The sequence below is a fragment of the Zootoca vivipara genome, chromosome 9 (genome assembly GCF_965207765.1).
Source record: "Zootoca vivipara chromosome 9, rZooViv2.hap1.1, whole genome shotgun sequence".
Taxonomy (NCBI): Eukaryota; Metazoa; Chordata; class Lepidosauria; order Squamata; family Lacertidae; genus Zootoca; species Zootoca vivipara.
The window spans coordinates 16,354,347-16,379,980 of record NC_142592.1 but is presented as its reverse complement, the minus strand read 5'-3'; the positions used below and the strand labels follow the sequence as shown (position 1 = coordinate 16,379,980).

The following is a 25,634-nucleotide window of genomic DNA, read 5'->3' as shown; positions in this document are numbered from 1 at the left end:
GGCTGCTTGGGAGGAGTAGAGTTTGAGGGGCCTAGAGAGGGAAGGAGGGGCCAGACACCAATTCCAGAAACTAGGGGAGACTAGTTCTGATGAGCTCTGTTGCGTCGTTGTTGTTTTTGCTTTCGTGAGTAAAAGCTAGTTGCATTTTGTGTCTCAAGTCGTACTCCTGACCTGTGGATGACCTGCATTCTCCTGACAGCCCCCTGACAAGACGCCATTGGAGATGTCAGCTGATGGATGAGAGGACGGGATTTGATCCTGCCCTGGCTGTGTGATCCTGTTCTCCTGTTGCAGATTTCACAGAGTAGGCAGCAGGATTTAATCTCTGCTCATCAGGTGGTGAGCGGAGATTAAAGATTGGAGTGAGATTGGGGAATTAAAGGGAAGGGGGTGGAGACAGACCCACAATTTTATTTTATTTTTTGTAATACAGTGCCTCCATTCCCCGAATCATTCCAGAAGGGCACCGTGTTCTATGGTGTTGAAAGTCACTGAGGGATCAAGGAAAAGCAACAGGGCCACACATATTCCTGTCTCTTCAAGGATAACCAGGGTGGCTAAGTGCTAAAACCAGCCTATAACAAGAATGAAATGCATCCAGATCATCTGCTTCTGGACATACCTGCAGCTACCTGGCTAGGACACTCTCAATCACCTTACTAAGGAAGGTAATATTAGAACCTGGGAATTGATTTTCTAAAACACTGGATGTAGTGAGGTCCTCTTCGAGAGGGGCAACAGTACTGTTTGAGGACTGTAGGCAGAACAGTAACATCCAAATCATTTGAAGCTGCTCCCCTCGCGGGGAGCTCAAAGATAGTATTTTTCATAAATTTTTAAAAATCCTGCCATAAATTATTTATACAGTGACCTTTTCGTTTTGGTACACAAGGAACGGTTTGTTCCTTCGCAGGCAGAGTTTTATTATTATTATTATTGCCGTCTCCCTGTGAAGGCATTCACACTTATCTGTGGGGAACAGCGTCACCGAGGCTTTTTGTTCCCGTCAGATGCGGGCCGTGGGCAGCAGGCTGAGATGAGCTAGGAGCCCGGAAGGGCCGTGTTTGGCGCCGATGAGTGAGGCTGGGGCAAACTAGGAGGCAGGGTCAAGGAACAAGGAGGGCAACGGAAGCAAACAGCAAATCAGGACTGAAGGGTAACCGAGAACACGGGGACACATTGGAATTTAGGAACAAGGCTCAAGCTGCAGTAGCGGGGGGGTCTAACCACCTCTGCAGCTGAGACAGGCAGTGGAGAAACCACTGGTTGCACAGACACACTGGTAGGAACTAAAGGTTAATTTCACTGTTGTGGTCCATGACCCCTATCTATGTGTCAAGGAGATGTTAAGGATCCTGGTCAACAACAGGGCAAGCACACAGGCACACACACACACACACACACAGGAGGCAGAGAATGCATTAGCTCTTTATTATTCAAAAAGTGAACCCCTATTCATGTGGAGGAAGCCTAAAAGGCCATTAACTGTTAATAACTCATTCTCAAATTGCCCCCCCCCCCAAATGCACTAAGGGTAACAGCCAAGGCCAGCCCCGGATGTTTTGCTACTTGAGACAAAACAGAAAATGGCGCCGCCACCTCTGCCTGAGGCAACTGGAGGTGGCCTGGGGGAAGCCCTGGTGTGCTAAAGGGGCGAGAGAGGAAAAACAGGGGCAAAACAGAAACGGGGCAGTGGCAGAAGAGCTGGGGCAACAAGCATAGGAGTTAATGAGTGGCATGTTTCTCAGGGCACAGATCTGCTGCCCCTCCCAACTGTCCTCAACTTGCCACCTGAGGCGACCCCGGGTATGGAAATCATCTTTTTAAACAAGTGGTTCCCAATTGGTGGTCTGCAGAGACCCATAAAGTTATCAAAACTTTCAGAAGTAGGGAGGCCCATAGCTTGGCTTTTGAAAAACAAGAGGTCCGCAATACTTAGCGACTTGGGAACCAATGTTTTAGACTATTCACAGGGAAGGCGGAATGGTGAGCAGATCTCAAACACTTAGAAAATTACAATAGAAAATAACTGCGTGTAGCAATTTTTTCATGCACAAGAGACAGGAATAACTGATATTTAAAGTTTTTTAAAAAAACAAAACAAAACAAACAAACAAACAAACAGTCTTTGATGGAAACCATAACGCCAAAATTCAAGAGCATGTCTTTTAAAAAATCCAGTGAATATTCATTCTTGCATACATTAGTTTTGTCTGACTGCTTTTGATCCTCAAATGACTCTATTATACATTCATTTCAAGCCACAAGTTACTCTTTGTTTAAACAAAGCTCGCATTTCCTCTAGTCATACTTGCATTACTTCTTTAATTCCCCCCCCCCCTTCGGATTGTAGAGTAGAACAAAAACCAAACCCAACAAAAACTATGTGTCCACTGGAAACAGAATTAAAACTTTGCTGCTTGCAGAACAGACACCGACTCACCCGCAATGCTTCATGTGTGCTGGCTTATCCATCCTCACTGCCAGCTTTATCCTCAAATCAGAGTCTTGGCTGTTTTTGGGGACGATCATTTTATGCAGCTCAGGTGACTTTGAGCTATTGGATGTCGGATACAATACTACCTGCGGAGAACACAATGGGAGTTGTTTACCACATTGAAAAACTTCTAACCAATTGACTTGCAAGCTCTGGCCAGTAGAGAAGCTGGTTCTGTCACTTTTTCTGTTTGAAAGGGGATTATAGAAGAAAGACTTCAGCTTCATTTTAACACATCCAGCTTCAAAGCAGGCAAGTTTATTTCCCAAAAACATCACATTTCGGATCACTTTGATACCAAACCTGATTCATTCATGAATTCAAAGCTCCAATGCGCCTGAAAAACAACCTTTCAAGCGATATAAAGATGGGGCTATGCACTGTTTTCAAGTTACCCCCCACTATAAACAACAGGTTATACGAGATATAAAATGAAATTATGAGAGGGCACGGCGTATTTGTTTCGCTTTGAAATTTTGTATGCAGTGCAGTTTCTAACATAGAGAAAATATTGTATAACATAGAGAACAATTAAAACACAATAATTAATAGTAAACGCCACCGTGAACTAGAGCAGCATACAAAACAACACATGTATTAAGGAGAAACATTACTATCCCATAGCTGCCAAGTCTCCCGTTTTCCCTGGGAAATCCCCGTTTTTCCAGCTGTTCCTAGCTGAAAAACAGATTTTTTTTGTTTTTCCCCGGTTTATTCTGGCGCGGCGGCCATTTTGGAACTGGGCGGAGCATACCTCAGAAGCGACTTCTGAGCATGCTCTGCCCAGTTCCAAAATGGCTGCAGTGCGACTTCCGGTCTGCTATTTCCGGCAGGTCCCTTATTTCTCTGACAGCAACTTGGCAGGTATGCTATCCCCCCCCCCAAAGGTCCAGGACAGTAGGTGTGATTTTGCTTGGTGACAGCACAACCAAAGATGTTGTCATTCCGGCTTCTAGAGGGAGACAGTTCCACAGTCGAGGTGCCACAACAGAGAAGGTCTTGCTCTCTGTCACCACTTAGCAAGTTATACTCACCAGCGCAGACACCTGCACAGTAGCAGACTCTATAGAAAAAAAACTCTTCTATTTTTTTTTAAATAAACCTTTATTGCATATTAAAATTACATATTGAAAAAAAGCTCTTCTATTAAGCACATCCTCTGAGGCATCATGCTAGAACAAGCTAATGCCCCAAAGGAAGCAGCTGCAGGATTGAGCAGCTTCTGTACTCTTCACTCATTGTCATGAAATAGCAAAGATCATAATAGTTTCTGGAGACAGTCCTGCAAATTCTTTATTAAAATATTTAGTATAATATTCTATTCCTTTTTCCCACATTAAAAATGGCATTTGTTACTTAAAAGTTATATTCCAATTAACAAAACTAGTGGCTCACCCAACACTGACGTGAAAAAAAGATAATTGATCTACGCCAGGCATCCCCAAACTTTGGCCCTCCCAATGTTTTGGACTACAATTCCCATCTTCCCTGACCACGGGTCCTGTTAGCTAGGGATCATGGGAGTTGTAGGCCAAAACATCTGGAGGGCCGCAGTTTGGGGATGCCTGATCTACGCCGTACTAAATATTAATTGCATGGCCTTAATACTGGCTGCTGAGAGTACGGGTGGCTGAATTCTGCTTTTTTTTCAGTGGCTGAGCGAGATGAAATGTGAGGTTAGATCTAATGACATCCCCGTATTTTCTTAAAAGCAACTCCCCAAACCCCAAATTAGATGGGGACTGTAGCTTGTTGGGAGGGGGATACAGTCACCCTCCCCCTAAAAGTTGTTTTCTTTAAAAAGTAACCTGACGATTTAGAGAAGTAGCAGCCCCCCCTCCAAGCCTCCCTGTGGCTTCAGCTCTGGTGTTTTGTGAGCTTCTAAGGAGTTCAGTAGGCCTATACAGCAGCCATTACAGATATGTGAGTCCGCACTAATAGCTTGCATGTACATGTATGCATGTCTCTGTCTACAGTGAGAGTTGCATTTGCTATTGCTTTTCAGCCAGGCTTATACTTTCCTTGCTCCTTCTCTCTCCTTACCACTGCCAAACTGCTGGCATGGACTAGCGGCTGGATGAAGAGGAGTGTTGGGAGGCACCAGCTGGAGAACCCCCAAGGGGACACTCTCCCCTCCCAAGGGAAGAAGGCTCAGAGCCTGCAGACTGGTGGTGGGACGGCGGCGTGAGGTCAGAGGAAGAAGAGGGAGCGGACTGGAAGCAGGAGGTGTCAGAAGCTGAAGGGGCAACAGGGTTTAGTGAGCAGGAAGAAGCTGTGGCAGAGGGCAGTCCAGATTCAGAAGCAGCAGAGGAGGGGAACCAGGAGACAGAGATGAAGCAGGCTGCAGAAGAATCCAGGGAGTCTCCCCCTCCTGCTGTGACCAGCTCCCCTCCCTGCTGGTCTCCCAGAACATGAAGAGGGTGGAGAAAAGAGAGACAAAACAATGGAGCCTTAGGCCCCTGGGAAAGGAACCTGTGGAGGAGCCTAAGGGAAGGACCTTCAGTCCTTGCAACAACTTCATTGGGAAAAGACCTACTACTAGGAAGAGTTGTTGTGACCACTAGGACTGAGCTGATTTGTTTCTTTGAACAAAGAGTTAACCGCACGGACATTGGGTGATTTATTGCTTTATTGCTGACCTATGCCTGATTCCAGCTCCTGACAGCTGCCTGGGTCATACCTCCTGAGTGACTGTCTTTCCAGATTGCTGCTTTGGCTGCTTTTATCAATATAAAATATAAAATCCAGACTGGGAGTTCCCAGTTATGCTCTAATTCACCGCCATGCAGCAACTGGACATGTTTTGAAGCAATGCTTTCTCCGCCCTGCTCCGAATGTACATCTGCAATCACAGCTTGACAAACCCCAGACCGACACTACTGCTTTAACACCGCATTCAGAGACAACATGGCGAGATCGGGGAAGAGGATATAGAGGTGTGAAGGTTTTCTAGAACACACGGACCATTTCGAAGAATGATCATCACCTTAACACTTCTGTATCAGCTTTTGTCATTAAAAGGCTTGGAGATCTCTCACAGGAAGCAAATTTATAAAAGGAAATAAATAAGTAACGAAACAGCAATATTAAGATGAGGCATTAGGATGCGACACAAGGATTTTAACAAGTTCAAATGTTTTTTTTTTTTTTTTGCTTACACTAACAGAATCCCAAGCAAGGTATTTCTTGAAGATTTCTCACTCATCTATAATAAATAAACCAGCGGATTTCTTTCAGGTTGGTTTCCTTCCCTGGCCTCCCGCAACACCTTTCTTCTTTTTGGATTATACATTCCTAGCAAAGGACTTGTGAGTAATAGTGCTATTCTTTTCCTCGCAATTATGTCCAGCTCCTTATATCAAGAAAGTGATAAACTTTGTGAATTGTTTCTCAGATTCCAAAGGCTGAGTCAGAGGAAACATTGCCCATTCCTCAATATTTTTAAGATGAAAACCTGAAGCCAAAAAGATACGTATAGTTATATGCTCTTTCAGCGCATGCACACTGTCCACATTTGGGGTGCATAATGATCTTCTCCCGTGAACTCAAGATTAGGAGGAATAAGTTGCTCAGGTCTGCAGCAGAAGCCGGATTTACCCATCACTGAATGGCCAGCTCCTGGGTCAATCACAAGGCCACCTCCATAGTTTTTTTTAGTTAAGCAGGACTTTGATTGGCTGGCCCTGTGTCAGTCATTCACACACACACACACACGCACACACACACACTTTACCATTTATGAAACTGCAATATCTCTGATTTTAACTGTTCTGTTATAATATGTATGGGGAAGGGCTGATGTATTGGGACAAAAATTTCTTAAATTTACCAAAAAAGGTGGTTAAAATTGGTTTAAATATATTAATAAGTGATAAACAGAACAAAAAAAGGTAAAAACAATTGCAGATGAATCCAGAAATTGTACAAAGTTCATATTACAATAAAGGTACCGTAATTCTATATTTACATTTCTGCCGAGTTTCCTTTGTACTGTAGCCAGTAAATAATGAATATTTCAAACCCTACAATAACTAAAATATATATATGAGATTTTCTCAATTGGATCACCGAGGTATGTTTTAGCTGCTTCAAGGTTGTCCAAGTTTTCACCATTTGACAAGTTTAGGATGTAATGATCTTTCATTTTTGTACAACTCATCTTCTGTTAACAATAAGTTAACCAATGGGAATTGGTCTTCCTTTTAGAAATTCTAGGTGCCGAAATCCCAAAGGAGCAGAAAAGACTATTTATGTATGTGACCATGGCCGCACGGATGTTACTGGCCCAGAGATGGAAAGAAGATAAAGTCCCTACCAGAGAAGAATGGCAGATGAAGTTAATGGACTATGCTGAAAGGGCTAAAATGACCGGAAGAGTCAGAAATCAGGAAGACCAAATTTTTAATAAGGAGTGGGGAAAATTTATAACTTATCTTAAAGACCATTGTAAATAGTTAAACTCATTAGTAGGATTGAAATATCACTTGTAATTTAAGGTTGAATTCTGGACATAATGGAAGAGGTAAAGTATTTGGAGCATCATGAAAGATGCTGGAGGAAATGATTAATAATAGAACCCACAAAGGGGGAGTTGGAAGTCAAGGAGATTCCTTGGAATCTTGTTTCTTTTGTGATTAATGTTTGATATATCTCTGTAAATTTTTAATTTGAAAAACCAAATAAATAAATTTGAAGGGGAAAAAAGGATTTGGCCCTTTTAGACTTTATGCCGCTGCCCTCATAACTACTCACGGCGAGATCAGGAGTGGGTCCTCCAGTTTTTGCTTCCTCCTTTACCCTCTCTCACCCCGGAGAGCAGGGAGGATCTAATCCAGGGGGCCTTCTGGTCTTCCAGTTTTGAGTCCCTCCTACTCTAGATACCAGCCCCAATTCCCTGCTGTACAAATATTTGCAAAGATTGATGGCTTCATTATTATCCCCCCTGTTCACTCTGCTTTCCCTATTAGTGCATCAATACATCTCACTTCACCTTACCTCCTTTTTCTTAACACTACTTGCATTCACGATTACCATTCAGCCCACACCTATTACTGCTTGTGAGCTAGAGACAGAAAGCAGAAGGAAGAGCGGCATTTTCTCCTGGATCAAATTCAGCAACCACAGCTTCCTCTTGACCTATACCTGCTCCAGCAGATTCAATAGACTGAACCTGAGAGCGGGTGGCGGGAAGCAAAAACGTCTGCCATGGCTTATGTTTTCTTATCTCAACGTGCAGGTTATAACCTCAATCTCCTTGAGATGAATGCCAGCCATCAGTTTCTATTCTCTAGCCGAGACACAAACTAAGCCACTAACACAGAATGAGAGAGGGGGGCACAGGAGAAGACCAGCTTTTTAAAAAAAATCCCACTGAGGAGGCCACCACACTGGAAGATGAGCAGTACACTTGTGGGATGATAAAAATATAGGGTTTGGGGGCAGAGGTGGGTGGGGAAAAGCAACCTTCACTGTCCAATTCGGAAAGAAGAGAAACGAAACAGCAATTCCAGTTCCAACCAAGGAGAGCACTTATAATCAATGAAAAAGTTGGATCTGCTTCTTTTTAATGACAAGATGAGCCAACAAGTTATTTTAAGATTTCTACAAGCAATTATAGAACTGAGGCAGTATCTTCTCCATAAAAGATAACGCATTATACAAACTGCTTTAGGATTTGAAGAGCAGCTAAGAAAGAATAATAAGTTTTTTTTCCTTTTCTTAATTGAATAATCACTAGAACAAGGATGAATTATCTTGATACGCAAATAGTCGCTGTAGTCAACCACCACCTGTTGCTCCCACATTGTATTCACTTGTGTGTTAAGCAAGTACAATGGCTGTCACTTTCAATTAGTAATCTTGAATATTTGATATTCAAAGGACAGAACATGGCAAAAAAAAGGAATGAAATGAATCTTTGGGACTAGGAAATTAGCATTCCTGATTCAAACGCAAGAACGTATTTTTAAAAATGGACTTCATACATAGATTGCCTTTGCAACTAGCCTCTTTCAAACAAATCCTGATGTTTTTATGTACATGAAAGCTAGACTATGCACACAGTTTTAAAATTTCAGTCATTGCCAAACAAATTAAACGTGAACTCTGTTCCCACCTCAACCCCCCCCCACTGCCATTACAACTCAAAATTCCATACAATTCACTTGCATGAAAGGTTAGCTACTAACTAGGGGTCACAAGTACCTGGTATATATGTCTCACTCCTTTCCCCTGTTGATCAACTCACACATTCCTCATCAAGTCCTGACAGTTACGTGGCCAAGGCTCCTTTATGTCAGATATTTGGGCCAAACGTTTCTCAGCAATAAAAGCAGCAGACAATTCAAGAGCCAATAAACCCTATTTAATGCTAGCATTAAAACTATATACCTTATTGATCGTACAGTGGTACCTTGGTTCTCAAACTTAATCCGTCCCAGAAGTCCATTCCAAAACCAAAGCATGTGCTCCCACAGAAGTAATGCAAAATGGATTAATTCAGGCACGTCCAACAGGTAGATGGTGCTCTACAAGTAGATCACTGGGCGTCTGTGGTAGATCACTGGCTCCCCCAAAGAAGCCAACAACTTTGGCTCCCCTAAAAAAAGCTCATTTTTTGCCCTGCATCCTCAAAAAACAGGGCTTTCCTCCTCCCCAAAAAAGCTCAACAACTTTGACCTGAACCCCCAAAAGGGGGTAAATCACTGCCAGTTTTTAACTCTGTAAGTAAATCACAGTCTCTTGGGAGTTGACCACCCCTGGATTAATTCATTTCAGACTTTTAAAAACAACCCCTAAAACAGCAATTTGACATGAGTTTTACTATCTAATGAGACCATTGATCCATAAAATGAAAGCAATTGTACTGTACTATAAAATAAATAATACAGTATTGTAGATGATAAAAATTTAAATTAATTTTTTCTTACCTGCACTGATGATGGCTATTGTTTTGATGGAGGGCTTTTATCTATTTCCGCAGCCACACAATCAATCAATCAATCAATCAATCAGTAGCTGGACTGGGTTCCACACAGTCACAAAAACAAATTAACTGAAAAAGCCTCAAAAACAAAAATGCAAAATAAATAGCAAAAACAAAAACGCCAAACTTAATCCGTTCTAGAAGTCCGTTTGACTTCCGAAATGTTCGAAAACCAAGGCACAGCTTCAGATTGGTGCAGGTGCCCCAGAAACAATAGCTGACAGCTGACGGATGTTCGGCTTCCGAAAAATGTTCGAAAACCGGAACACTTACTTCTGGGTTTTCAGCATTTGAGAACCAAGACGTTTGAGTACAAGGTACCACTGTATATACTATGTATGCTGCTAAAGTGAAGCTAGAGGTCTTACAATATCACAACGGAACACTGTGACGGAAACGAGAGTGCAGGGCCGTCTTAAGCACCTTTGGCGCCCTGGCGCCGTGGAGCGACGGATCCCTCCGCCGCCCCGTTTTCCGGCGCGACGGACGGGCGGACCGGTGGGTGGCTGGGCTCAGTGCGGCCGCCGAAAGTGCTGCCGCGTGATGGACGGGCGGGCTTACCACGCAGTGCTGCTGCTGATGGCGCGGCGGAGCGGCCGGGTGCTGCTGCATGGCGCCCCCCCTAGCAGGCCGGTCCCATGGCGCCCTGCGCCACCCAGCCTGGCTGTAGAGCTGGCCCTGCGAGAGCGCATAAAAATGCCGTTTACCTTCCTGCTGCATCCGTACCTATTTATCTAATTGAGCTGGTGTGCTTTTGAACTGCTAGGTTGGCAGGAGCAGGGACAGAGCAACAGGAGCTCACTCTGTAGCGTGGCTTCAAACTGCCGACCTTCTGAATGGCAAGCCCAAGAGGTTCAATGGTTTAGACCACAACACCACCTGCTTCCTTTCTTCCAATAATGAGCGTATGGATCTTATCACTCATTTGCCCCTTATCAGATGGGATCAACAGGCAAAATGAGTATCTTTTAAACTTTCCCCCTCTTATTCATTTCAGACTCCCATATTCATCGTCTATTATTTTCATTACCTTTCTTTCCATAGTGAATGCAAACTCTTCCATCTCTAAATCGCTTCCCATCTAAATCTCTGTTATACAATAAAACATTCAATTCAGTGCTGAGGAAAGATGTATGCCTCAATATAGAAAAACAGTCAACAAAAAGCACTCAAGTACTTTAATAAAAGTATATATATATATATATATATATATATATATATATATATATATATGGAAAACTTATCAGAAAAATAGCACCATGCATGATTACACAATCTGATTCATTAAGCATGCTGCCAGACATGGATTTCTCTCTCTCTCTTTTTTCCTTCCTTCCTTTTTTTGTTGTTGAGAGAGAGATAGAGGACTGGGGGAAGAAGATAAATAGGCTTATATTGGTAATGCCATAAATAAAGAATGGAAAACCTCTGCTTGTTGTTGGACTCCAATTCCCAGTAGTACCAGGGATGATGGGAGTTGGAGTCCAATAACACCTGGTCCAATAACATTACATATACAACTGATTTGTATATTACAAATCAAATGATATTACAACTGATTCTACTGCAACAAGTAATCCAAAGTAATGATTTACAACTTTATTTTTAGTCACATTTCCTTAGTCAAGCAAATTTTCAGTCCCACACACTTTTGAAGTAAATCTAGCACCCAAGCTTTAGCTAAAGCATTAGCATTATTTATTTGCCAATGATAACAATGCTTACCGTGTTTCTCACATTTTAAGACACTGTCTTATATTTATTTTACTTATGAAAATAAGCCTATGGCTTATTCTCGGGGGTGTCTTATTTTTTAAAAATTACCTCCTCTTCCTGCTGCGGCTTGGCGCCCGGAACTGGCTGCTCCTGCGCTGCTGGGCGCTTTGTTGGCGCTTCAGCAGGGCACGCTGCTGGGTCCCGCCGCCGGGTCGGGGCTCCAAGCAGTGCACGCTGTGGCTCTTGCCGGGTCGGGGGTCGGCGCGGCGCGTGCTTCAGCTCTTGCCGCGTCCCGCCGCCGGGTTGCCGACCCAGCAGGACCCGGCAAAGGCAGCAACGCACGCTTTGCCGAGCCCCGACTGCAAAGGCCCACGCTGCTGCCTTTGCTGGCTCCCGCTCAGTCGGGGCTCAGCAAAACACGTGCTGCTGACTTTGGCGCCCTTTGCTGGCTCCCGCTCAGTCGGGGCTCGGCAAAGCGCGCACTGCTGCCTTTGCCGGGTCCCGCTGGGTCGGGACTTGGCGCTGCGCGCGCTGCGGTTGGCGCAGGGTCCTGCTGGGTTGGGGCTCGGTGGGGGGGCGTGCTGCAGCTTCTGCTGGCTCCCGCTCCATCTGAGCTCCACGCGGCGCACGTTGCGCATCCGCTTCCGGCAAGGACAGGCATCTTCCTTTTCCTGTTCCTTACGGAAGCGCCATCCGGACCTGCTGGGGGGATGCCTTATATTTTATTGCCTTGAGAAAATCGTGCCATGGCTTATTTTATAGGCACGTCTTAAAATGTGAGAAACACGGTAGAGAGCATTATTATTATTATTATTATTATTATTATTATTATTATTATTATTGTATACTGCCCTATATCCACAGGTCTCAAGGTGGTTACAACATAAAATCACAATATAAAAACAGAAAATACACAAAAAAACACAGAACAGTCCAATAACGCCCCCTCCCCATACACATTTTAAAAGGTATCATAGCTATGCTATGAAAGGTATTGGATGGCAGCCAACCAAGTGTAAGAGCAGGACTCTTTGGAATGATTAAGAAATATTTAAACTGGCTTTCAGCATGTATTTTGCACACAGATTGGAAGTTGTAACATAATTTAACGTAGAACAGGTAAGAGTATTGAAAACAAAGTTCTGATTAAAGTGAAGAAGCATCTTTTCAAAATGACGTAAGTAGGCTTTTCCTACTTACAATGGGACTCGCTTGTCTGGATTGAAGATCAGAATTTTGAAGATTTACCACTGAATGCCTATAGAGATTTCACAGATAATAAAAAGGGCATAATTCAAATCACTAAGTGGCGCAGCACTGCGAGGAAATAAAGGTAACACTATTCAGCATAGGGAGAAAAGCAGACCATTTCATTAGGTAACTTGTCATTAGGGAGTCACTGGGCTCCGAGTAACTCAAATGAATTTTTATTGCTGTAAAAGAAATTTCCAGATAAAAAGCCATCCATTAATGTAAAACAGCAAAGATCGCATCATTAACATGGACACATCATGGACACAATGTTCCGAAATGGAATATCACAGCTCAACTCTTCCTTTTTGATAGCGGACAATAAACCTCACAAATTCATGAGACAAAATGTCAGGAGCATCTGTGTTGCCTTTGCTGTCAAAATCCAGCCATTCCTGGGAAATTCAGATGTTCTCTTCTCTCTTTCTTTGTTCAGATCAAGAACAGAGAGAGGGGTTGCCCAGGAAGGGCTCTGGGGCAGGACAGAGATGCCCCTGGATCTGCGGTTCCCCATCCCTGCACTAAGAAAACTCCCCTTTTCCTTTGTAAACTCAACTGAATGAATCCTCTTTTTAAAATAATAATAATAATAATAATAATAATAATAATAATAATAATAATAATACCACCATGCACCTATCTATCAAGAATGCTTTCTTACTGGCAGATTCACATTGTGGATCTCCTTGTCACTGAAAAGAATCGAACCCTGCTGCGAAGCATCATTTGTTTTTAGCAGGCACAGCTAAGCTGGCATAGGATGATAAATAACACATCATTTTAATACAGTCGTAGCTTGGGAGCCGAATGCCTTGGCATTGGTACATTTTGGCTCCCGAACGCTGCAAACCCGGAAGTGAGTGTTCCGGTTTGCGGACGTTCTTTTGGAACCCGAACGTCTGGTGAGGTTTCCGTGGCTTCTGATTGGCTGCAGGAGCTTCCTGCAGCTAATTAGAAACTGCAGCTTGGTTTCTGAACGTTTTGGAAGTCGAATGGACTTCCAGAACAGATTCCATTCGACTTACGAGTTCTACCAACTTTTGTGATATTGGCGGAGTTTTGTTCCCTTTGAATACGGCATCACGAACTACCCAGACACTTCAGAACAGAGACTGGATTAAAGCCCACACACTGGTTACTGCATAGAGATTGTCTCGGATGCGGCATAACCTTGAGGTAATAACTTTATTTTTGTGTCTCAAACTCTCACCAAAATAAAAGGCTTCCAATAGTCAGCATTAAACAACTTTGGAAGCTTAAAATCAGCAATTAACACCAGGTTGTCTTTTACCCATTGAAAGGTCTGTCTTTAGTTTCTTACCCTTTTATGGTAACAGAAAGTCAAAAAATTGCAAACACAGAATGCTTAAAGCCTATGTATCACCAAGCCCGCAAACCCTGGTGAAATAAAGGGTAGTTTCACTTGAGCACCATGGTTGAAAACTGATCAACATCCAGGGGGTTCAGCTCCCCAAAAGCCTCCAGTCATCATGCCCTCTATCAGCATCTTAAACTCCTGAAAATTATGTGAGTGCTTACCCTTCCTAGCTCCTTATCTTCTAGTGCCAGGACTCCAGTACTTTCTGTGAAAAGTTTCACTTTGACGACAGGCCGTGGATGCGTGGTGGTGAAATCCCCTTGAGTTCCCCATCTGCAACAAAATAAATGACAATATTCAAATTCCAAACGCATTAAAAAGCAAGCGTTGTGGCGGCGGCAATCTCTTGAGGCCCCTGTAAGCAAGTACGGCATTTCTACTTCCCTACAGAGTTGCTACCTCCATCTGAAAACTCATGTTCCCAGGATGGAAGAGCTTTCGCAATTCTCCTATATTGGTTCTGTAATTAAAAATCATCTAATGTGGCAGATGGCATAATGAAAGATTAACTATATTCGGGGAGTTTGTAGCACGAAGCAGATGGACTTCTACCAATTTATGTTTGGGTAAGTTTGTATTTGTCCCATTAAAATAAACCGAAGATGGTTAAGATTAATGGTATGGCATTGAACTTGTTTTTCAAGCTTCTTATACAATCGTCTAGTGCAACCCAAGTGTGTTCCTAACTCAGGATCCTTGCGAACACTACATGTGGGCTAAGAGTGGTGTAATGCATTAATGATCCTATGCTTTGCTGGTCTTTGACCGTATTAAAGTTTACTATCTGATCCTATGCACACACAGCAGATTCCATAGCACAGGAGTTGCAGAATCAAGTTATCTACATTTGTTGCTGATCTCCCTGCAAGGAGAAGACAGCTTGCCAGATCATCTCTGCCACTGATCTGCAACAGCTGGCCTGGAGACCAGACCTTTTGGGGTGGTTGGTGGGGAGATCAAATAAACCATAAAAATTTATGGGTTGACATAGTCAGGGACTTCTGGGCTAGGGTGCTGATTTCTGTTCTTAAATTTGCTGGTTGGCAGGTGGGAACATTGTTTTGTTTTATTGTTAGTGTGCTGCTGGAGTTTTGTACTGCTGTTATGGTGGGCTTTTTAGAGGAATTACATGTTGTCCAGAACATTAACATATTATAACATGTCACAGAATCATAGAATGGTAGATTTGGAAGAGACCACAGGGGTCTAATTGAACCCCCTGAACTGCAGGAATCCTTTGCCCGAAGTGGGGCTCGAACCCACAACCCTGAAATAAAGAGTCTCAAACTCTACCAACTGAGCTAACCCAGTGGTGTAATCCCTGGCAAAGTTGGCACACCTCCTCTCACCCATCATGACACTACACACTGTGGGTGTGTCCACATTACATGCAAACATAAGGCATAAATCAATGCATGGCGATGCTGGAATGACTCTTTGATGACACCCATCATATTATAAAACACATCTTCAGTGGTACTGCACAACATGGGAGCAGAAGAGTTAATGCAGTGCCTGTAGCTGCTATGGCAGGATAACAACAAACAACAACAACAACAACAACCTACCCATCCACTCTAGGCAGCTTTATTCTAGTTGCTTATTTCTTTGACATCTGATGGGAGGGCGTTCCACAGGGCGGGCGCCACTACCGAGAAGGCCCTCTGCCTGGTTCCCTGTAACCTCACTTCTCGCAGTGAGGGAACCGCCAGAAGGCCCTCGGATCTGGACCTCAGTGTCCAGACTGAATGGTGGGGGTGGAGACGCTTCTTCAGGTATGCTGGGCCGAGGCTTACACAGAAGACCCAGCAAATTGCAAAAGCCACATGCTAACAGGACTCTATCTGTGCATCAAAGGACACCAGTTGTCACGAGGGTCTGGTTGGGGAGGAGTGGCTCTTTAGTCAGAATTATCACATGGTAGATTCCCCATGACAAAATTTCCTGCCAATAGACCCAATTGTCTTGATTTCTGATCACAATGAAAAAGTCATCCATATTAAACTATAGGGTTACTCCTGCGGCTGCATCTTTTTCCAGATTTTGATTTAGACATATTTTTTATTTACTCACTGCACTTATTAAACACCCAATAACTCCTCTTCTCTGGGCATCCTAGAAGAAGTCTCAAATGAAATAAAGATTACTAATACACCATGCAACAGGCAGCAATACTACAAGCTTCAAAATTCCTGGGCATAAAGCAAACCTGTCAGAAGGCAGCAAATCTGGATTGTAAACATCAGATTGTAAAAAAAACAAACCGGGACTTTCGACTTTCGTGTAATTGACAATATAGTCAATATGATCACCTTCAGTCTGACCCTTAGTTCTCACAAATCGAAGCTCGTGTCTGCCTTCAGCACAAAGTTTCGGCCTTGCAATTCCGCTGTCATGGGATTCCGCTGTCATGCAATATGTCAACTGTTGTTAATGGTGCAATGCGTCAACTGTAAAAGTTACCTATCATGTCCAAGTCTGAATCTGACCTTTCTGTTACCAAGACCACAAACTTACAGTATCTTCCTAAAGGAAGCAAAAGTGTGTGCTGCTATAACAACTGGATTCTCTCCCATAGCTGCCAAGTTCTCCCTTTTTTAAGGGAAATTCCCTTATGCTGAATAGGCTTCCTCATGAGAAAAGGGAAAACTTGGCAGCTATGTTCTCTCCCCCTCCATTAGTTATGCAATTGTGCATTTCACAGCAAACTTTATATAAACATGCAATTTTTGGTTAAGGCTTTGATGTTTTGGAGTTAGCAGAAGTTATGTTCCGTGGCTTCTGCCAGGAGGGCAGAAAAGGGTCATTTAATTTCTGACACAACTGTTACCTCTTACAACTGATCCACTGCAACTCTGTAAGCCTAGGTGTAAGTGTAAGAGATAGCCTGCTTATATCCTTAAGTCTACCTCTGCGTTTTGTGCCTGCTAGGAAAACCTAACTTCTATTTACTTAAAATGTTCATCTTATATCTTTTGGCCGCTCACAGGGCCCTCAAGTCAGGTTTGGGTTAGCTTAAAATTTAGTTACTGGTATTTGTTTTGCGTAATGCTGGTGGGTCAACAAAAGAGATTTAAGGACTCTCTCAAGGCAATGCTAAAGAAAAATGTAGTATAAACACCGACAACTGGGAAACACTGGCCTGTGAGTGTTCCAGTTGGAGAACAGCCTTTACCAAGGTATCATGGGCTTTGAAGACTCTTGAACTCAAGACGAAAGGGAGAAATGTGCTAAGAGGAAGGCTTGCTTGGCAAAACCTCAACGCGATCAACTCCCGTCTGGAAACCTATGCTGCCACTGTGGAAGGACGTGTGGATCCAGATTTGGCCTCCACAGTCACTTATGGACTCACTGATTAAACCATGTTTATGGAAGACAATCTTACTCAGCTACGAGTGATTGCCAAAGAAGAAAGAAGAATATCAAGGTGCTTTTCTAATTCCATTTGGTATCAAATTCAAGAGGGCTGAAGCTGCAACAATTAAAGCCTGGTTTCTAGTACAAACTGCCTTCAGACTGTTCGGTCCATCTACGTAGCTTGGCATTGTCTGCAGTGACCGGCAGTTAACCGCCAAGATTTCAGACAGGGCACATTCCCAAAGCTACCTGAAGATGCTGGGGATTAAACCTGGGGTGTTCTGTGTGCAAAGCAGTGGCTCTACCACTTGCAAACTTCATCCATAGGATTTTGAAGCTGGCAAGCGTTGGAACATGGGAGCCCTGTTAGAGCTTGTTCTGCATAATACAGTGCCAGGGGTTGGTACTGAGTTAGATGAAAACAGTCAAATGTTGGCAACAACTTTCCAGGATTTCAGACAGGGGCACTTTCTGTCCTTTTCCAGGGATTGAAATCTGGGACCTTCAGTGTGCAACAAGTGTGAGCTGTCACTGAGTTAATGCTCCCCCCCGGAGGATATCTGGGTATCTAATTCAGCTTACCTAAGTGACTCCCCCAAGATGCTAAGTTAAGTATTCTCCAAAGGACCCTAGGGGGCATCACATCACTAAAGCCAATTAATAATTTTCAAGCTTTTTATCATGCAAATTTAAACAGTAAGTGCACTTGGAAACAAGGAAGAGAACATTATTATGTGGGAAAGAAAGGAAGACAGAAACAATTCAAAGAAACACTAGTAAGATAATACACTTCAGGAAGTCATTTCATGTATAAAAATAATTCATTTTTTAAAATGATTAAGTATTCATTTCATATATAGAGAGAGAGGGAGGGAGGGAGAGACACACAGAGAAATTACAACTGCAGATTGCCTAAGGGCATCTCCAGCCTGTCACTGTTTGGCAGGAGGGATTCAAGTGCACACCGTGAATTTTGGCTTGTGCAATTAAAATGAACTAAATGAACTAAGTGGGGTGCCACAGGGTTCTGTCTTGGGCCCAATCTTATTCAACATCTTTATCAATGACTTGGATGATGGGCTTGAGGGCATCCTGAGCAAGTTTGCAGATGACACCAAATTGGGAGGGGTGGCTAATACCCCAGAGGACAGGATCACACTTCAAAATGACCTTAACAGATTAGACAACTGGGCCAAAGCAAACAAGATGAATTTTAACAAGGAGAAATGTAAAGTACTACACTTGGGCAAAAAAAATGAAAGGCACAAATACAGGATGGGTGACCACAAACTTGACATGAGTCAGCAGTGTGATGCAGCAGCTAAAAAAGCCAATGCAATTCTGGGCTGCATCAACAGGAGTATAGCATCTAGATCAAGGGAAGTAATAGTACCACTGTATTCTGCTCTGGTCAGACCTCACCTGGAGTACTGTGTCCAGTTCTGGGCACCACAGTTCAAGAAGGATACTGACAAGCTGGAACGTGTCCAGAAGAGGGCAACCAAAATGGTCAAAGGCCTGGAAACGAAGCCTTATGAGGAACTGCTTAGGGAGCTGGGTATGTTTAGCCTGGAGAAGAGAAGGTTAAGGGGTGATATGATAGCCATGTTCAAATATATAAAAGGATGTCATATAGAGGAGGGAGAAAGGTTGTTTTCTGCTGCTCCAGAGAAGCGGACACAGAGCAATGGATTCAAACTACAAGAAAGAAGATTCCACCTAAACATTAGGAAGAACTTCCTGACAGTAAGAGCTGTTCGGCAGTGGAATTTGCTACCAAGGAGTGTGGTGGAGTCTCCTTCTTTGGAGGTCTTTAAGCAGAGGCTTGACAGGCATATGTCAAGAATGCTTTGATGGTGTTTCCTGCTCAGCAGGGGGTTGGACTGGATGGCCCTTGTGGTCTCTTCCAACTCTATGATTCTATGATTCTATGGCTCTGTTGTCCTTGTGCAACAAATCCACTTTAAAATGGCTTTTTTCTTTTTGCAGTTAGGAAAGTGGTGGGAAAATGCATTGGAAATAAGGAATGAACAAATGATTAATGGTAAGACATCTAAACACTTTACAAGCAAATCAGAATGAACACTCATTGTTGATGAACTTCCCTACAAAAAATTCTGATTGGTTGCTCAAACAAGACCAGGTACCAGCTAAGCTCTGCAAGACTTGTGCAAGCAACTCAGAATGAATGTTTCATAGATAGGGGGTATGGAGGAAACTTTATCTTTTGCACCCTTGAGATGTAAAGGTGCATAGCATGATACAGACTTGTGACCACGTGGCTGACTCGAGTCTACATCCCATCCCCCAGATCTCCTCATAATATCTAGCCCCCCAAACCACTTCAGTGGTTGCTGTGTGTGAGAGAGGTTGGCGAGAGGTAAATGATGGCTTGGAAGATATGTTGCATGTCTGTTTTAACTACACATCAATGGGAGACATAGGAAATATATGGGTTGGCAGTGGTTACATGTGTTGTGCAGCAATGTGAAGGCCTGGGGGAAAGGTAGAACATCTCCCCCCCTCCCTGTTTTTAATGCCTCAAATCATAGCAAAAATTCCAAATGTAGATGTCTGTATGCTGCATAACCTGGGCCTTCATTACCAGAGAGCTCCGATTTTAATATGGAGCCTGACCAGCCCTGGCAGAGTCAAAATCATGTGACAAACTACATTTCTGTCTTGTCAACCATTTCCTGAAGAATAGAGCAGCCCTTGGTAACATAGACTTTAGCCTGTCTTAGACCATTAATGTAGTATGACAATCTTATTTGTAGATTTAATCTGCAAAAGTTGTGGAAAACATTTGTACGTGTTTTCAATTTATCCGTTTTGATTCACCCCACCCCCAACCCCTGAGCACCTAGCCATCTGTGAGCTATCGTAATGTGAATTGATTTCTGTTGCAGGCAGGGAACAGGTGCCTTGGAGACAAAATGCTGCAATCTCTTACTCTGGGATGGAGCAATTACGGCATGTCAGTCACTGCAGATTTAATACTTATATAGTCCTGACATGTTAGTGTCAGTGAGGGGGAAAACAACCCAAACGTCAGCTTTGCGTCTCAAAAATACAGCACCTTTAGCAAGCTAATGGACGGGAGTGGGAAATTTTTGGAGGAAATGGGAAAAGTCATTACAATCAAGTCTTGGAATTGCACCTCAAAAATGAAAAAGGAAAAGGGGGGGAACCAAAAGTGAGCCTATCACAATCCCAACAAAATACACACATTCAAACTGAGCAGGCATCTACCTTCACAAAATGAATCAATCTTTGTGCCATTGTTTACCAATGAAAGACTAATGTCTGAAAGAGTGCAAAATACACAGATATGATACACATCAGGGGAGGGGAACCTCAGGTCTCGAGGGGGGCAAACATGGCCCCTTTTCAGGCTTCGGGGACTTGGTTTCCTCCCCCCCCCCGGTGCGCCTTTGGCCGTAGATAAGCAGGACAAAGCGGAGAGAGTCGCCTACCAATGATCACTGCAAAAGAACAAAGCAGCCATTCTCAGATTGAAGGTGTTCCCAATTAAGGTTTCCACCCAATTCCCCCCTAATCAATTCCACACCTTGCAACCTGATCTTGCAACCACTGTGCTTTTTGTGTAGCCACCTTATCTGCTCTACGTGACCTTGGACAGATAGGCTGGACACTTTCCAGAGAGAGAGAGAGTCTGTTAGCTCTCTCTCTTCCAGTTCTTCTTCACTTTGCTGTTCACCCCCCAGTTCTTCCTAACTTTTGTCTTCAGAACTATGCCCCTCTGCAAACCACTGTTCCAAATCTATACTGCTCCACTGCTCCTGGGCAGCTTCAGGATCCTGGTCAGGAGCAAGGGGAAGGGGAGGCTCCCACCATTCCTCATCAGGGCAGTACTCCTCAGCCTGGTCTCTGACACCCCTCCAGGCTTCTTTATCTAGCCCTCAGGACTGTCTATGGGACACACCCTGCACTGGTTCTGCTCTGCAACTTCCTCTAGTGACTCTGCCTGCCTTGAACTGTGATAAGACATCTTGCTTGCTTGGATGAAGGGTGGAGAGTTGTGTGTCTGAATGCATCCACCAACGGAATGCAGTTCCAAAGCATGAAGCCCATGAAGCAAGCAAGAGGTTTTCTCACAGTTCAAGGATGCAATCCAGCAATGTAGCCGTAGTGAAAATGAACCCCCACCCCTGATGTCTAGATGCCCTGCTGGGATGCACAGACCTCAAGGCTCACTGGAACCAATTTCTGCTTCTTTCCATTCATCCTGATATTTTGGAAGGGCACGTGTTTGTATAAACAGTCGATTTCCAGTCACTATATAGCAGAACCAAGAAAGGGAATCCAGCATGGATGCATGCAAAAAGAAGTATGTTGAGCTGAGAAGGGGGGAGGGCAAGGTTTAAGATCCCGCTCTAGCAGGGCGTTCAAATGTACTCATTTCGTTTGTTCCACGTGACTTGCTACTTTCCTCCCCAAGGAATGACTAGCAAAGCATCACAGGTAGGTAGGATGTACTTTATGTGTAGTGCTTTCAGTACTGAGAAGTACTCTGTAAAACATTTGCTATTGCTTTTGTGCCGCTCTCCATACCTGACACTGGAAAGAATCCCATTGGGATGGGGGTGATGTGTCTGGGTACAGAGCACACACACACACACACTGAACACACCCAGGGTTCCCCGAGAGATGCAACTCATCCCTCAGTGCAGGCATCCCCAAACTGCGGCCCTCCAGGTGTTTTGGCCTAGCAACTCCCATGATCCCTATCTAACAGGACCAGTGGTTGGGGAAGATGGGAATTGTAGTCCAAAACAGCTGGAGGTCCAAAGTTTGGGGATGCCTGCCTCAGTATGTCCCCCCCTACCCATCATAATGTGGTGACAGGCATTTTGCTAATATACAGCAGGAGCAGGAGCACATGGCAAAGTATGTGGGATGTAGGTAGGGCAATGCCATTCTGACTAATCCCAAAGGCACAGTGACAGGGCCAAAGTTACGCAGTGAGCAACGCGGCTGAAAAGATCTGAATGTGGGCGCAACACTTGAGCAACACTTCTAAATAATTGTATCAGTGTACACCTAGAGATCCCAATTGTTGCATTTAATGTTTTTACAGATATAGAGTGCAGTTATGCCATACTCCCCATTCCCCTTCAACCTTATCATTTTAATATTTTTTTTTTAAAAAAATCAAGTTCTCATTGTCCAAGGCTTCTGGACAGCTATAATATGTCAGGAACCAAAATGTGAACTAATCCAATTTGCTGTATTGAATTCTGCCTATCTACCACAACAGTGAAGGAATTGGCAGCACGTGCCAAAGTCTCCTCCTTTCCTTTCCTTCCCTCCTCATCTTTCTGCTGCAGATCTTCTGAAAGACTTGCTTTTAATGCAATGTATCCAAAAGTTATTTCCTTGTCTCTGCAATGTACAACTAATTCTCATTTTTCAACAGCTTAGCAATGCTGATAGATGTTCCAAATAAATTATTTAATCCAATTTACACAGAATATTTCAGTCCAATGCAGGGTAATAAAGAAACATACTTTTCAAACTCATGTCAAAATGGAACTCAGATCAGTAATACGTACAAGCAAGCTGCATCCAGATTAATTAAATTTCAACATGAAGATTTAATACTTGTGGGTTTCCATTAAAATCCCCTCTGTTCTTAAATTCGAAGGAATCCTATGGCACATATGTCCATGTAAGCAACGCATACAAAAATAATGTACTGTTTCAAGTATTATTTACTTACATTCTTGAAAATGACACAAATGTAACAGCTGCAATGTTTGCTGTAGTGGGTAATTTTATTTTAGTGACATCTGCAAGTATTGTGTCCACAAAGGTAACTCAATTTTGCAGAGACTATTAAAAAAAAATATCAAACTATCAAGATCAATGCTAAATAAGATTCAGTACTTTGGGATTTGGTTAGCAACGGCAATCAGACATGCGTATTTTTGTAACGAAAACCACACATAGAGAGAAAAAAGCCCGGCAAGCTGAAAATTGTTATTGTAAAAGCAACAACACAAAGCACAACTCTTTCATTGAAGACGTTGATGAAGATGTTATGAAAGACTGAGAATCTCTGTCTTGAATAGAGATGGCCACTGAAAGATGTCAAAGAGGGATGGCAGCACGGTAGAATGGGGGTATACCCTTCTGCAGGCAAAATTAAAAAATGGCAAAAGAAGAAATAGAAAAAAGAACACACAGATGTTGGGGTATCATGGGGGGGGGAGGAATCCCCAATCTCTGTGGTGGGTCAACACACACAATAAAGATTTAGTCTGGTATAATCAAGTGGGACAAACTCAGATTTCCTCTTCTTCAGCTGCACAAATTTAAATACGAATTTAATACAAATTTAAATCGTCAAGAAATCCTATGGACATTACCAGGGCCAGATTTAGGTTTGATGACGCCCTAAGCTACTGAAGGTAATGGGGCCCTTTATATGTCCAGCTGTCCTTTGTAAACAACAAATTGCCGCTGTTTTGTTGTGTTGAATATATGCTATATGGCAGGCACGTCCAACAGGTAGATCGTGATCTACCGGTAGATCACTGGATGTCTGTGGTAGATCACTGCTAGATCACTAGCACCCCTAAAAAAAGCTCACCCAAAATTTCCCTCCTCCCTAAAAAAAGCTGAACTACCAGTATGACCTGAAGCCCTAAACAAAAATGGGCCTCCCTCCCTCCTAAAATAAGCTCAACAAGTTTGACCTAAACCCAAAAAACCAGGGCTTCCCTTCCTTAAAAAAGCTCAACAGCTTTGTCCTGAACCCCCCAAAAGGGGGTAGATCACTCCCAGTTTTTAACTCTGTGAGTAGATCACAGTCTCTTGGGAGTTGACTACCCCTGCTATATGGTAATTTGTGGACCTAATACATATCTAAAGACATTTGCACATAACCAAATGTGTATTTTTATCAAAGTAATTGATATAGAAATGAGCAAACCAGTGATATTTTAGGGAGCAGGCTAGCAGGCGGGGCCCATTATTTACATCATAGGAGCCTACACAACGCAAAACACTGTTGCTGTATGCAGGTTTTATTTTATTTGTTTTTTATCTTATATTTTGGAAATGTTCATCCAGTTCTTTTCCCTTTAATTTTTTTTTTGGGGGGGGGGTCCCAAGAGAGTGGGGCCCTAAGCTATAGCTTCTTCAGCTTATATATAAATCTGGCACTGGCTGTGCAAAGTTCCATGGTTAACAATGTCAAAGACTGCCAAGAGGAAAATGCAAAGGATTTGGCTGTTCAAGCAACAGGGGAACCTGATAGAATGTAAGCAAGAGAGAGAGAGAAGAAAAAAACCAGTAACTGCTTTAGACAAATAAGACTCGTGGAAAGTGCTTTTTAAAGTGAGGCTTGGTGGAAAAGGTCACTGTCTGTGTTGGTGTCCTCTTGAAAGCTTAAAGAAGTAGAAAACTGCTAATAGAAGAGAGAGAAAAGAATACAAATGTTCCACAAATAGCAACAAACATTTAACTTGGCTGACAACGAGGGGAGAAACTAATTCAGTTCACTTTTAAATAAAGGATTCCTGAACCGATATGCAAACTGAAACAGAACTACTTTTAAAATCCAAATTTCTCTGAATTTTGTGGTGTAGTTTTCCAGCCCAAAAGTGCACAGAAGTAAACATATTAGTGAAAACAATGTCCACAGATACATTATATTTAGGGAAACAGCTAGCAAGGAATCACCTATTGTAGCAGAAATGCACACCAATCTGTAATGCAAATATTGCAAATTGATGGGGAAATAGGGCAAACAGAAGAAACCAAGAGAACCTGAATTTGACAGATTCACTAACAACAACAACAATTTTATTATTTGTACCCCACCCGTCCGTTTTTAAACACCGACTTAAAAAGACAACCTCTCTGAGATATATATGAAGCTCTAATGCAAGTACTTATAAAAATTGCAGGTGGCAAGCATAATCTTAAGAGAAACAGACCTTTCCCCTCACCTTAGAAGAGACATTCCCTCCTAGGACACAGGTGCAATACCTAAAACACACACATTTCTTGCTTCAGAAGCACAGTTTTTATCAGTTTGCAAATTTAAATTGATGGAGTACCGGTAATAGACTAATTTCGACGATTCAAGACATTTTAATTGATTAATTGGATTGCTTCCCTGCTCATGTGTCATCTATCAGACTCCCAGCAGGGAATAACCATTAGAGAAATGTACCAAATGTTCTTAATGTGAAGAAGATCTGATTTCTAACATTTGTGATAAAAATCTCTTTGCACTGGAAATGGCAAGTGAGTAAAGCAGCCGATGATGCTTTACTTTGTATATTGATCTCATGCTTTGCATGCAGACTGATCGGGGCAACAGTTAACATGATTTTCTAACACTCGGAGCTTATCAGCACATCACTGATGCCTCTTATTATTCTCCAGATTACATAATGGTAAAAATGACACTGAAA

At 42.9% G+C, this 25,634-nt stretch overlaps 1 protein-coding gene across 9 annotated transcripts in view; it reads right to left on the bottom strand.

Moving 5' to 3' along the window:
- The window catches only part of CADPS2 (calcium dependent secretion activator 2), a 315,214-nt gene that overhangs the window by 154,313 nt on the left and 135,267 nt on the right, over positions 1 to 25,634 (bottom strand). For all 9 annotated transcript variants that reach the window (XM_088652400.1, XM_035128678.3, XM_035128680.3 and 6 more), the window contains exons 7-8: positions 13,989 to 14,100; positions 2,444 to 2,583 (exon numbers count right to left, since the gene is read on the bottom strand). In XM_088652400.1, the coding sequence (XP_088508526.1) occupies positions 2,444 to 2,583; positions 13,989 to 14,100 (252 nt within the window). The remainder of the gene's footprint in view (positions 1 to 2,443; positions 2,584 to 13,988; positions 14,101 to 25,634) is intronic.